Source organism: Suncus etruscus, chromosome 2 (assembly GCF_024139225.1).
Source record: "Suncus etruscus isolate mSunEtr1 chromosome 2, mSunEtr1.pri.cur, whole genome shotgun sequence".
NCBI lineage: Eukaryota > Metazoa > Chordata > Mammalia > Eulipotyphla > Soricidae > Suncus > Suncus etruscus.
In genome coordinates, this window is record NC_064849.1 from 13,129,218 (window position 1) to 13,143,331 (window position 14,114).

General features: G+C 44.8%; 1 protein-coding gene across 1 annotated transcript in view; it reads left to right on the plus strand.

Annotated features, from left to right (window-relative positions):
• Window positions 1–3,350: 3,350 nt before the first annotated feature.
• The window catches only part of LOC126001614 (uncharacterized), a 73,076-nt gene continuing 62,312 nt past the window's right edge, over window positions 3,351–14,114 (plus strand). The window contains exon 1 of the mRNA XM_049768894.1: window positions 3,351–3,665. Coding sequence (XP_049624851.1) covers window positions 3,627–3,665 — 39 coding nt within the window. The 5' untranslated portion in view covers window positions 3,351–3,626. The remainder of the gene's footprint in view (window positions 3,666–14,114) is intronic.

Here is a 14,114-nt window from a genome sequence, read left to right on the forward strand (position 1 = left end):
TCAGAAATTGCCCCTGGCTTGGGGGGACCATATGGGACGCCGGGGGATCAAACCTCGGTTCTTCCTTGGAAGGCGCTTGCAAGGCAGAATCTTACCTCTAGCGCCACCTCGCTGGCCCCTGCAGTCTATACTCTTAATAAAACTATTTGCTTTTGTGCTTGTTTAAGTCTGAGCACTCGGAATTCAGGGCCTCCTTCATGGGTCAGACAGTGAAATCCAGAAAAGTCCATAAAATCAGTTGTTTGTGGGCAAAGATTTGTAAAATTTCACCAGACCTCTCAGGATTTTAGAATTTGCTTTCAACTAAAAGGGGATTTGCTGATCAGCTTGAAAGTTAACCTTTATTCTCTTCACAGCAAATCATCAGGAAAGTCTTCTTACCTTTGTTGAGGACAGAGGTTTAGAGAGACACATATGTGAGCACTACAGATGTCCAATGCAATTTTCATTTTTTTCCACCATCTGTAGGAGCCTCAGAAACATGGTCCAAACAAGATCCATAGTACTTGTGCTTCCCAATCCCAGTGTTGCTGGAGTAGACTCAACTCCCACTAGTGGAGGTGTAGATTTCTTCCATGACACCCTCCCTCTTACCCCTGTTATGTGAAATGGGGGAAGAGAGGTAAGAGCTTCCAGAAAGAAAACTACCATTTTCCTCTATACTTACCTCTACCTCTGTCACCAGGGTGGTGACTGGGAAATTTAGGACTGATCAGAGTCTGTGATGAGTCCCTGCACAATAGGAATGGTCACAACCCCCCAGGCCCACAGGCAGCCACCTAGCTGTATCTGATGTCCACTAGTTCTGTACTCTCACAGTGGTCCTCAAACTATGGCCCGCGGGCCACATATTGTATTTGTATCTGTTTTGTTTCTTCATTGCAAAATAAGATATATGCAGTGTGCATAAGAATTCGTTCAGAAGTTTTGTTTTTACTAGAGTCAGACCCTCCAAGGGTCTGAGGGACAGTGAACTGGCCCCCTGTTTAAAAAGTTTGAGGACCCCTGTTAGGAGATGATATAACCACAAAAGTTCTTGGGGAACTGTGGACTAGGGCTGGAGTGAGGAATTGCTCTTTGCAGCAAAGGAAAGTTAGTCTTATATTTTACCGAGGCTTTTTTTGGTCTATTGCCATTCCTTCACAGAAAAGAATTTCAGGAGGGCATGACTAGTGAAATAGTCCAAGTTTGTGGGAGAGGTTAGAAAAAGGGAAGGAGAGAGGACAATTAAGACACATACTCAAGAGCAAACACAGACTTCTCCAGAGTAGAGAAAGCTGAATACATATCCCAAGTGAAAATGCAGGCCATCCACCAGAATGTGGAAGTGTGTGCTTCGAGATGCAGTTTGTTTATATACAGTTCTCCCAAGCAGCCCCTCTTTTACTCCTTTGCTAGGGTGGTTGCCAACTGGGAGAAGTAATTGAAGTAATTGAGTCTTTGGGGCTGGGGGCAGGCCTTGGTTGCAGCAGTAAAGTTTCTCTTCCCAGAGGACAGGGTTCTAGTCCCCTTTCTTCTCAGGGATGCACTTGTGCTTGGGCCTGAAATTCTGCATCTCAAAGGTTTTCCAGGCACCTGAAATGGGTCTTTTGTGTCAAAGTCTCCATAGCTATAGGCTGGTTTAGACTTCAGGCATTGATTTCTCCCAAAGCGTTTAAGCAATCTTCCTCCTACAACACCAGGATCTAACTTTTACTTCCAAGCTTTCTGCTCTTGTCTAGCTGTTCTGAGGATCTGGAGAGAAACAGAGTTCAGGTGTTAGAGTAGAAAATTAATCTACCTGGCCATACCGCTTCTGGCCAGAAGGAACATCATAGGGGCAAGGGCGCACAAAGCCCATCTGAACAGATGTCAAATTCCTAAGGACTTCTAAGCCCAGAGCCAGTGAACCTGGTGCAGAATGATTCCCATTGTTTCTGAGTGCTTTTCGTTATGGGTCTTTTCCAGTCCAGTGGATAATTCAAGAACTAAAAGACCCTGCCTGGCCACGCAAAAGAGGGTCAGGAGTTCCACCCTTAGTTCCCATTCCACAATGACAAAGGGAATGAAATAAGCCCCCTAATCTTCACAACAGTGTTCACAGAAAATCAACAAGCAGAAATTTTATTATTTTGTATTATTTCATTTATTTGTATTATTTTGTTATTTGTATTATTTATTATAATAATTTGTATATATACTTTTTGTATATGTACCTTTTTGTACAAACTTTCCCAAATTTTATTACAAATTGCCCAAGATTCCCAGCAACTATCCCAGATTTTGGCTCAGAACTGCAAAAAAAGGAGGGCACAGGATTCTACTGACAGGCCTACTAGTGTGGGCAGACGGGAGTGGGGGGGGGGTAGGTACATCTCCTAGCGGAAGCCCACCAGGAGCTTAATGAGTTCCAGAGTTCCCTGAGCAGCCACTCTTCCAGGGCAATGCGGGTCACCTGTGGGGACGTAGTTAAAATATAATAAAGTAATAACAAATTACTAAAGTATTATTGTGTATTGTATTCTCCTTTTGATTTAAAAAGAAATCAAAGCTAAATGTATTTAAAAGGGTAGATGGGGTTGTGTAGATGCAGAGAGATAATATAGGTAGGGTAGAGTCTTGCCTTACCTAGGACCAACTTGGTTCAACCCCTGGCACCACATCTGGTCCCCAGACCCCTTCCAGGAGTGATTCCAAAGCTTCAGAAGGGGTCTAAGCGGGGATCAACATAGGATGTGGGCCAAACCTCTCCCTCTGAAATGAATAAAAGAAGAATGAATTTCCTGGGCAGGCTTCACTTCCTCAAACCCCACAAAAAAGGAAAGAGGGTACTTCAGAAGCCCTGGGACACGTACTAGGACACACTTGTCCCCGCGAAGAACATATTAAACAGGTCCTAAGGGGAGCAAAACGCGCACACCCTCCCCAGTGGGGCCGGAGCGGTGGCGCAAGCGGTAGGGTGTCTGCCTTGCACGCGCTAACCTAGGACAGACCGTGGTTCGATCCCCCGGCTTCCCATATGGTCCCCCAAGCCAGGAGTGATTTCTGAGCGCAGAGCCAGGAGTAACTCCTGGGCGTCACAGGTGCGGCCCAAAAACCAAACCCCCAAAATAACCAATAAAAGCGCACCCACTTTTAGCTTTCTTGTGCCTCGCCAGAAGCGCGCCCGAGTGCCAACTGGTGTGGCAGGGCCCATCTGGAGCTCAGTTTCCCTGCCCTGAGAAAGAGGGTGCTGGCGAAAGGTGCGGGGAGCCGCCCCACGCAGGGTGTGGACGCGCCCAGATGTGCAGGGCGGGCGCGCGGGGTTGTTCCGGGAAAAACATTCCTGGGCGCGCAGTCGAGTCTGCCCAGGCGCCGGGCCGGGCGCGGGGCCAGCGCGGAGAAGGGGGGTGGCCGCCCGGGAGTCCCGGGCACCGCGGGGGCCGGCTCCAGTGTGCGTCGATGTATGTTCGGGGGCTCCGGAAGGCGAGAGGAGCCGAGGAGCGCCTGGTCCTGCCGGGCGCATCTCGGGAGCCCCGCATGTGCGGGGAAGAGCTGAATCGGGGAGACGGGAAGACGGGGACTGGGGTGTCCTCCAGGCTGAGCTGTTCCAAGAGTCCCAATTGCTGAGCCCGGCTCCGAGAGCCCCCTAGCAAGAAGCTGCCACCATGTTCAGCGTCCTGCACTTTCTGCGGAGCTTCTTCAAGGTGAGAGACGCGTCTGGGCGCAGTGGGTGCAGGAAAGGGGCGCCCTGGACTAGCCTCCGGGGAGTGAAAAAGAGAAGAGGGTGGCGGAGCTCCCGGACCCCTCTACTCCCCAGGCTTTTCCTGCGGTCCCCAACTTTGCCCCGGGACTGCCAGGAGAGTGGTCACCCCAGCAGGTGCCGCGTCCAGCGCGCGCAGGTCCGCAAGTCCGATGCGCATGCTTTGGAGTCAGCTCAGTTGCAGGCTCCGGGCAAGTCAGTCCTTGGGCGCAGGAGGCCTCCCTGGAAGTTAAAGATGTTTCCAGCCCGAACCGAACACTTCTAAGTGATCGTGTTGAAAGCCCCGTTGCCACTGGCAGCCAGGGCATAGGAACTTGGGGAGTGTAAGACGTCCATGAGGGCTCTGACATCCCTTCCCTTCAATATCTCCAACGACCCATCTCTAGAGGTCCCATCATGAGGCATTTGCACCTGCCCAAACTTTTTTTGTTGTGTTTGTTTTTGGGTCACACCCGGCGGCGCTCCGAGGTTACTCCTAGCTCTGCGCTTAGAAGTCGCTCCTGGCAAGCTTGAGGGACCATATGGGATGCCAGGATTCCAACCACCGTCTGTCATGTGTTGGCTGCGTGCAAGGCAAACGCCTTATCACCGTGCTATCGCTCCTCCGGCCCCAAACTCCCCACACTTACGGAGATCCACACTGAGCAGTGGATGCAGGATCTCGGCTGCCTCCAAAATGGGAGGGGCAACCGGAGAGAGAGTACAGCACCCCCATAAGATCTCCTTTCAGGAGTGATCCCTGAAAAATGATGGGTGTGGCTCCATCACCTATGACCCCCAGAAAGGCAGAAAGAAACTTACTGCTCAGAGATGTGGGAGGAGTGGACAGTTGAATGCAGTCTGATCAGAGGTGTCTGTCCACGCAGGAAGAGCTACCCTACTTGGCCATGGCTACATGTCCTAGGTGCAACTCAAAGGCAAGGTGTAGAGCCCCCCCCCCCCTCACTCTGTCACTGGGAGAAGCAGCAGGAAGCCAAAGGCCTATACCCACAGGAGCCCTGTCTTCAGCTTGTTCCTCAGCTAGTGTGGAAGAGGAGACTATGAATCAACTTATACCCGGGTTAATTCCTCGTGTGCCAATATTAAGAGACAGGAGAGCACCCTTCAGGAACCCACACTGGGGAGAGCAGAAGAGGCCACTGAGAAGCAAGGGCCTGGCTGGTGTATAACTGGTGCTACTGTTCTGGGTACATACACACCTCCTCCCTCTACCTCTGAATCCTGATCCTGTTATAACAAGCTACACAATCCTGGGGCAATCAATTAACCACTCTTTGTTTTACCCTTTGAAAGATATAGACAATTCCACAACTCTCAGATAGGCATGAGGATAGATTTTTGTTTGTTTTGGGGGCACATCGGACAGTGTTTAATGCTTCTTCCTAGCTCTGTGCTCCAAGATCACACCTTGTGGGTCTCCGGGGACCTTATGGGGTGCCAAGTTTGGCAAGGCAAGCACCCTACCCACTGTACGTGGGTCAGGCCCAAGGATAGATCTTTTTGTAAAATGTATCTGTGGTTAAAGTTGTGAACTGTGGTCCATGGTCCTTCATCTGTATCAGCGGGCACCGTATAAGGGACATGAGCTATGCAGAATCTGAAGTGCCCAGTTACTGGCCTTCCAGAAGATCTCTGAGCTTCTTGCTAATAAGTAGGGTTGGGCTTTAGGAACCAGGCGGTGGCGCTAGAGGTAAGGTGTCTGCCTTGCCTGCGCTAGCCTTGGACGGACTGCGGTTCAATCCCCCGGCGTCCCATATGGTCCCCCAAGCCAGGAGGGACTTCTGAGCGCATAGCCAGGAGTAACCCCTGAGTGTCACCGGGTGTGGCCCAAACCCCCCCCCCCAAAAAAAAAACTATTTTCATGGGGTATATTGTCCTTATGTTTCTTTCAAACTTGCTCCAAATGGTCTCCATCCGTCCCTCTTCATGTTGCTGGGCATAGAGGCTTCTCCACAGTTAGATGCATCTCAGAGTAGCTTCTTCTGTGCTGTCCTTCAGTCATCTCTGGGAGCGGCCGAAATGCCATGGCAGTTCACGTCTGGCCATGCAGGTAGAGCTTGCAGAGCCACCTGTTACCACAGCTCACATGTATTCTTCCTGCAGTCCCAGTCATGAGGAAGAACCAGGAGGCCATGGGTGTGGGAGGCTGGGGCGCTGCTGTTCAAGTCACCTCCAGATATCCCTTGGGCCAGCACCTGTACTGACCCGCTGATTGGTTCCTCGGTGAATCAGGAGTGGCCTTTCATTCAAAAACAGATTGTTGGGATCCTGCCACCAAAGTCTGTCAACAGAGATGCAGTCAATCTATACCACTTCTGAGGAACAAGAGCAGTCCTGAACTTCAATGCTTGGGGGAGTCTTTCTGTCAGCATTTGCTTTAGATTCTGCACAGGATCTAGGCTCTTGACAGCTGTAGATCAGAACTCTGGCCATGCAGATCTATCAGAAAGTTTTACTCCTATGATTCCCCACAAAACTCATTGCCTTTGGAACGATTTGACAAAGGAGTCAAAGCAATTCACCCAGAGCAGAAAATACAATAATCCAGAGGTCCTCACTACATCTGTACCTTTTTTGATGTTAGGAAGCTCAATCCAGAAGCTTGTGTTTAACTTTCAAGGATATATCCCACTTTTTTTCTGACAGTGGAGCATCAATGTTGTTGCCTGGGGCTTTACAGAAAGTGGAAATTCCCTCTTTTCATGTGGAATTCCTATCCCACACTCTGGCACACTCTCTGTGTACCTTGCTGCTTGTTATCCCAGTACAATCTTCATACTGTGGTAGACCAGCTCAATAGAGTAGAATAGTTTCTGCTCACTACATTATTGCACAGAATCCATGAGTTCATGAAGGCTTAAAAAGGGATGATAAAGTTTTTTTCTGCTGCCCCTGTCTTGTGAAAGAATCCTGCTTAAAGTTTGAACCAGAAATGAGGTGCACATATACACCACTGGTCTGACCTTTCTCACATCTCTGGTCAAGGCCAATGGTGTTTGTTCCAATATGTCACATTGAAGATACCGCAGGAAACTCCCCAGGATTAAGCCTAAATAATCTACCAGCATCCTTCAGGACGCTCTGTGTCTTCTTCATGAGCCACTTGAGGATGTTACATAGAGCTGTAATAGAGGCGATTTCTTAGTCACCAGGGATGTATGACTCCTTCCTTTGGAGGATGAAGGGTGTGCCAGCACCTTCTAGGTAACCTTTCCTACTGTAAAAGACAACATCATGAATAAACAAGCAGGGTGGAGTTTCTGCCAGGAATTGGGCCTGTCTTTGCCCACTAAACTCTAGGGAGCTGCTAGAGAAATAGCATGGGGCAGATCTGGACTCAGATGAGCTACCATGGGTGGATGCCTAGCATATATCCCTTTAAAACAATGTGCTTCCTACCAGGAATGAAGAATGCAGAAATTCCTGTGAACTCAGAATCTTCAGAAGATTCACAGTGTATGGCTATTAAGGAACTTCCATTCTCTTCAAGGAACCTATGATTTAGGAAAAGGGCCATAATGGAGTTTAATCAACAAATTAATTAAATTCTCCACAACCACTGTAGCAACTCATGGAGTATTTTATCAGACCTCTAAAAAATAATTTTCAGGGGGCCAGAGAGATAGCACAGCGGCGTTTGACTTGCAAGCAGCCAATCCAGGACCTAAGGTGGTTGATTTGAATCCCAGTGTCCCATATGGTCCCCCGTGCCTGCCAGCAGCTATTTCTGAGCAGATAGCCAGGAGTAACCCCTGAGCACTGCTGGGTGTGGCCTCCCCCCCAAAAAAAAAAACCCAAAAAAATTTTTTTTCAGGGTCAAAGGATATAGTTCAAAGGACTAAAGGCACATCTTTATTTGTGCATTTGATCTCAAATACTACTTAGCCCCAGTATCATCAGGTGACGTGTAGCTCTGATCCTCTCCACAACCAAAAGGCCAACCATTGCACTGTCCATCCCACTTGGTGATAGTCAGGTGTCACCAGCAATCGCCCACATCCCCTGGGTATTACTTGGGAGGCCTTCAGAGATGTTTTTCACACTCCTCAAATCCAATAGGACCCCACTTGTGTTACCTAATCATTTTAGATCTGCTTGTTTATCAAGTATTCAATGCCATGAGGTCCTAGTAATAGAATATTTTGATTCCAGTCTAGTTTCTGGTACTTCAATACTGCTTCTCAGTCTTTTTCATGCCAGTATTCACTGTTTTAATTTGTAGAATTCTCACTAATGGTGATTTGTCTCATGAATATATTCAGGTTATAGAGAATAATATTTATGGTATATATATGTTTTGGATTTTTGGCCACATCCGGTATTGCTCAGGAGTTACTCCTGGCTCTGTGCTCAGAAATTGCTCCTTCCAGACTCGGGGGACCATATAGATGCTGGGGATTGAACCCAGGTCCATCTCGGGTTGGTTGCATGCAAAGCAAGCACCCTACCACTGTACTATCCCTCTGGTTCCTGTGGTATATTTCTAAGAAGTGGATGTTCTTCTTACCTAAGCATTTCTTGATGCCTTTGGCTATCTGTATCTTTGTCCAGTAAATATAGGTGATGAGTAGTTGGCTCTTGATAAATCCACTTCATCACTTGATCATTCCTTTCAAAATCTTGTGTTCCTTCAAGGAATTTTGGCTTTTTTGTTTCATTTTTATGGGACAACATCAGGCTAAGAAATTTTAGTCAAGCAACAGTTCAGTTGTTGGGAATATTTAGGCTGGTAGACCCGGCCCTCCAATTTTAAAAGGGAGGATGCACTTTTCATCTGGAGACTCAGGAAGATGTTTTCACCTTGGTCAGATGCCCTCACAATCTGTATCTACCCATTTCCTGAGGCTTTTCCCAATACATGTTGACAAAGTTATGAAATTTTGTGAGCTCTCCACATGCACCCCCAAAGTAAAGTTTAGATTGATCTTTTTTGTTTGGGTCACACCCATTTGATGCTCAGGGATTACTCCTGACTATGAGCTCAGAAATTGTCCATGGCTTGGGGGAACCATAGTACCACCTCTCAAGCCCCTAGATTGATCCTATATTTGGCTCCTATGGCCATTCTGAGAACTGATCTGCTTTTGGTTTTTGGTGGAAAGGAAGTGAGAGGGAGGAGCAGTGGGCATGAGGAGAAGTTCCAGGTTGAAAGTTAGATGACTGTAGTAATGGAAGATGACAGGTGTAAAGGCAGAGTGGGGATTGTGAATCTGTCATTGGTATTAATCTTTAGTGCCAGGGATCTCAAGCTGTCCTCTAACTTTCACCCGAGGAACAGGAAGCAATCCTTTCTGATGACTTTATGACTTGTCTGCCTATGGATAGATGGAACTATAATGCATTTTGTTCTGGGATCTCAAGGCCAGTGCTGTAAGAGAGAAGACATATATGTCTTAGAATACCTTGAGTTTGAGGATTTTAATTTGTTTTTCTCTTTCATTAAGCTTGCCAGGGTAGTTAGAAGCAACACGTTTTCTTCTTAGTGCTTGAGGCCTTCATGCCTTTCACTTTGGTTTTATGACAAGAACCACTGTTTTGTTAAGAGTGCCTAAAGTCAATGTGGTCTTCACCAATTAGGGGGTGACCTGGTATGCAGTGAGAGACAAATATTCTGTGGCATAATCCCAATGTATTTTTGTGCCTTTGGCCTCAACCAAGTAGAATAATTGATCTCATCCCCACTCCCCACTTTTTTTCCTTAAGGATCTGATCTTTATTCTAGAATTTTTGACAAAGAAAAAGCAAAATTCTAGACAATACTGAGAAATCTATACTAACATAAAAGTCATTGGTACCACCTGTGGATAGTGTAAGCATTAGGTGGAGGAGGAGAGTGGAATGAAAAAGAAACTGGAGAGAAGGTTGGGGACTTGAGAGAGATTACACAGTGGGGAAGACACTTACCTTGTTATGAGGCTGATCCTGTTTGATCCCCAGCGCTTGAGGAATGATTCCTAAGCATAAAACCAGAAGTAAGCCTTGAGTACTACCATGTCTGGCCCAACATTTTCCTTCACTTCCCCATACAAAATAAGGTCTTGATTGTGACAAGTTAGTTTCAAAGTTTATGCACAGTTCAGAAACCTTTAAGCCACAGTTTCAATGTATAGAGTTGGCTGGAGTCATACATAGTGTGTAGGGCATTTACTTTACACACAGCTGAACTAGGTTCAATACTCTATACCCTATGTGGTCAACCAAGCTTGCCAGGGGTGATCCCTGGGAACAGAGCCAGAAACAAGCCTTGATCACTACTGAGTGTGGCCCAAGAATAAAATTAAAAAAGGCCAGGGTAATAGTACAGCTGGTAGGGAATTTGCTTTGTATGCAGCTGACCCAAGTTCAATCCATATGGTCTCCAAAGCTAGCCAGGAGTAATTTCTGAGTACAGGACCAGGAGTAAGTCCTGAGCACCATCAGATGTGCCCCCCCCCCAAAGAAATAAACAAGAACATACTCTGTGCTTGTTATAGTAACAGCCCTTCCTCACAAGGACTCATTGCAAGATTCCCAATTGGCACCTGAAACATTGATAGTACCAAACCCTGCTCCTTTAGTACAGGCACACACTTATGATAGTTTATTATACAGTTGTCACACTATTAGTCACAGATTAAATTAATGCCAATTAATTAATTAAATGTAATAATAAATATAAAATGATAATCATATTCCATAAAATAAGTTAAGTGTGTGATCTCTTAAAGTAAATTTGTGTATGTATTTTCACAAAGGTTTTCTGCAGGGAATTGAATGCTGGAGAATATAACCAGAAATAAGAGGACACTGCAGTGTGCTTTGATAGAGCCAGAACTGATGCAACAACTTGTACTCTCTAGTTAGAGGCTTTCAAAGTAATTCTAACACTCAGAGCAAGCCCCTTTACTTCTGCACCCATTTCCAGGACACCATGGACATGGTTTTGGATGACTAGGGACAGTTAACAAGTGAGGCCAAGGCAGAGTGGGTCCGACTGAATGGTGGATAGACTTTACACTTGGAAATATATTTATTTTAGATAAGTTATTTAATTAAATCACCATGAGATAGTTACAAAGTAGTTTAAATTTGAATTTCAGCCATAGACTGTCCAATATTCTTCACCAGTGCACTTGTCCCAACAACAATCTCCCCAGTTTCCCTCATGCCTTGCACAGTACCTGCACCCTACCCTTGCCTGCTTCTATCACAAACATTTTTCTTTTCTCTGTCTCTCTTTCAATCATGCTTCCTTTTATTTATTTTAAAGGCAGTTTATCAAAAGATAAACTTTTGATAGCAGTTTATTTATTTGTTAATTGATTGGTTTTGGGACCACACACAACAATGCTCAGGGGTTAACCCAGATCTGTGCTCAGAAATCAATCCTGGCAAGCTTAAGGAACTATATTGGATGCCAGAAATCCAACCGTGTCAGTCCCGGGTTGGCTGAATGTAAGGCAAATGCCTTGCTGCTATGCTATCTCTCCGCCCCTTAAAGGCAGTTTAGTGAGAGATAATAATAACACCATTCACATCCTTTCAAGAGTTTTCCAAGCAGCTGGTTATGGAAGGTCTTATTAGATAATCCATAAGGGGTTGAGATATACTGCCCTATTAGAAATTAATAGTGTCTAGTAATAGAGACAGGGAAACCAATTTTTTAGCAATAGCAGATGCAATAATAAAAATAACAAATAAAAACAGCAGAAGTGGCAGCAATATTACTACCAAAACATTATTACCAGCTTCAACATCACCAGCTGCTGTAGCAATGACAACAATAACAGCAACAATGGTCACAGCAAAAACAGTATATCACCAGTGCTGTTAAAACTCAACCCTAAAGTGATCTGTGTGAAGGATCATTGGAGAGGAAACTCAACTTCCCTGGAAGAAAGGAGAGACCTCGGGGAGCTATGATAATGGCAGTTAAACTAGGTTCTTCTTTCGAATTGTAGGAGAATTAGTGTCAGACACCATGGTGTTTGCAGAACCTAACCTAAAGCTGTATTTTTAAATGGTGCCCAAGGGAAACTAATGGGTTAATAAGAGGAACACTGGTGAAGGTAGAAACCATGTGCATGAAGGCAAAGAATCAGTAAGAATGTGCATTGAAAACAAGAGACTCTCAGAGAAGCACAAGATGGGTCAAGATAGAGGATAATGTGGGAGTAGAGAAAAGCAGATAGACCTGAGCCTGAATGATTTCTGAGAGTGATGTAAGTCAACATGCTGTCAGCAGTGGCCTGTGCTGAAACCAGGCATAGGTGGTCTGAAGGTTGTGAATTTACATCCTGTGTAAAGCTTAGGATCAGGAGACAAGAGGGTTCACTTAAGGAGGAAAAGGCAGTCACAACACAGAACCCCTTTACTTTCTGAAGCTTAGAGGAAATTGTTCTCCCACAGAACTCCTGGGTCTGTTGTCAGGAAGCTTCTGAGGTACCAGTGTAAAACCTGGCATTGCCAGGTCAGGGAATTCCTTGTCACACCATCTGGTTCCTTGAGATGTCTGGGCTCTTTCACAGCTTTTGCCCTGGAGACACACATGCCATGAGGGACCCCCTTGGTTACTTCACATATGTTCTAGAGCTTAATCTGAGATGTGCTAATGAGCATTATGAAACGACTAACAGTCTGGTGCTAATGTTCATCACAGATGATGAACCTCAGATGGTATAATATTTAGGGAAATAGGTGGAAGAAGGAAAGAGGGCTGAGCAGTAAGAGCTCTCTGGTGTAAATGGGGTCTCATTGGACATATCCTTTAACATAATTAGCATTTTTGCCTGTAGAAGAACAAGAGACTTGTGATTTAACTCTCGTAAACTAGCAGCGGAAGTTCAGGGGAGGCACCTCATGCAGCCCTTTTTCCTTCCATTGCAATCTTCTATCACTTTATAACTATAACAAACAGAGCATCTAGTGATGAACCTCCTGCCTCCCACAATACATAGTACCACAGAAAGGAAAGAAAACTGAGTGTTCTCTTTTATTATAAGGGACCAGCTGCCAATAAGGGTCTAAAAGGTGGTCCTGTACTCCAAGAGCATCATCTCTCAGGGTAATACATTTCTTTATTTGTTTAGGGTGATCCTAGGTTTCTGTGTACATTCTACCTTTCTAGAGCATGCGAGGGAAGAATTAGAGGTCAGGCATGTGAGCAGCATCTGTATTGGAATACCTTGTGGCAAGGTCAGTAAAGCTTTAATAACATCTCAGGATCTATGGGTTTTTATAGCGAACTGAAGGTGAACTAGAATATGGAGATGTTGACTATAATAGATATGTATGAAAAGATTATCCCAGGAGCATGAGAACGGCAGTTCAGGTGCCAGAATATCTATATTCTAGTCTAATTAAAAATTAAGAGCACAAAGAACTCCCATTGATCCTGCCATTCCACTTCTGGGCATCTACCATAGAACACAAAATCTTTAATCCCAAAGGATACATGCATGCCTATATATGGCAATGAGTGCAGTTCCCCAGTGCTTTGATTACAATAGACAAGGTCTGGAAACAACACAAATACTCAACAATAGAGGAATGAAAATCATACACACACAATCCAGAATACCACTCAACTATGAGAAAAGGTGTAATCTTGCAGTTAGCTACAACTTGAGTGGAATCAGAGAAAGTCAAAGTGGAATGAATCAGAAAGAAAAGAGAAATACCAACTTATCTTACTTATATTCAAAGTACAAAGAAACAAATCAAGAAAATTGGAAAAACCCTATTGAAAACAACTATGTTCTACGGTCTATAGTCCTGTGATTTACAGGGAGAGGGAGGAGCCTTAGGATAATAGAGAAATCCTGCCAATCTTGTAGTGGACATCATGTAGCAGCATTGCAAGTATAAAACAATAATATTTGTACTATTGTTTTGAAAATATAAAATCAGTCCCCATCCAAAGACCCAAATTAGTGGAATTATACATAGGTTCTCAGATTAGAAGACAATATGGCGGTTGGACAAAATGTTTAACAGAGTGTCACTAATCTAGTAGTTGTACTCCTATTCAATTTATCAAAATAAAATAAAAGAATGTAGCTATACAAAGTTGTATAGAAATTTTCCAAACAGCTTTATATTAGTTCAAAATTGTTACCAACTCATGTTCATCAGCAGATGAAAGGATAATAAATTGTGACCTAGCCATACTGTAGAATAGTTCTTAGCAACAAAAGAATGAATTATTTACACATCAACACCTATACATAAATCTATGTGCATACATATAAATATGCCCAGTGACAGTGATCAGTCACAAAAGGAAAATACATTATCAGATTTGTATAAAATATCCAAGATAGAAAAATACATGGAGATAGAAAGCAGAATAGTGGGGGCCGGAGAGATAGCATGGAGGTAAGGGGTTTGCCTTTCATGCAGAAGGGCGGTGGTT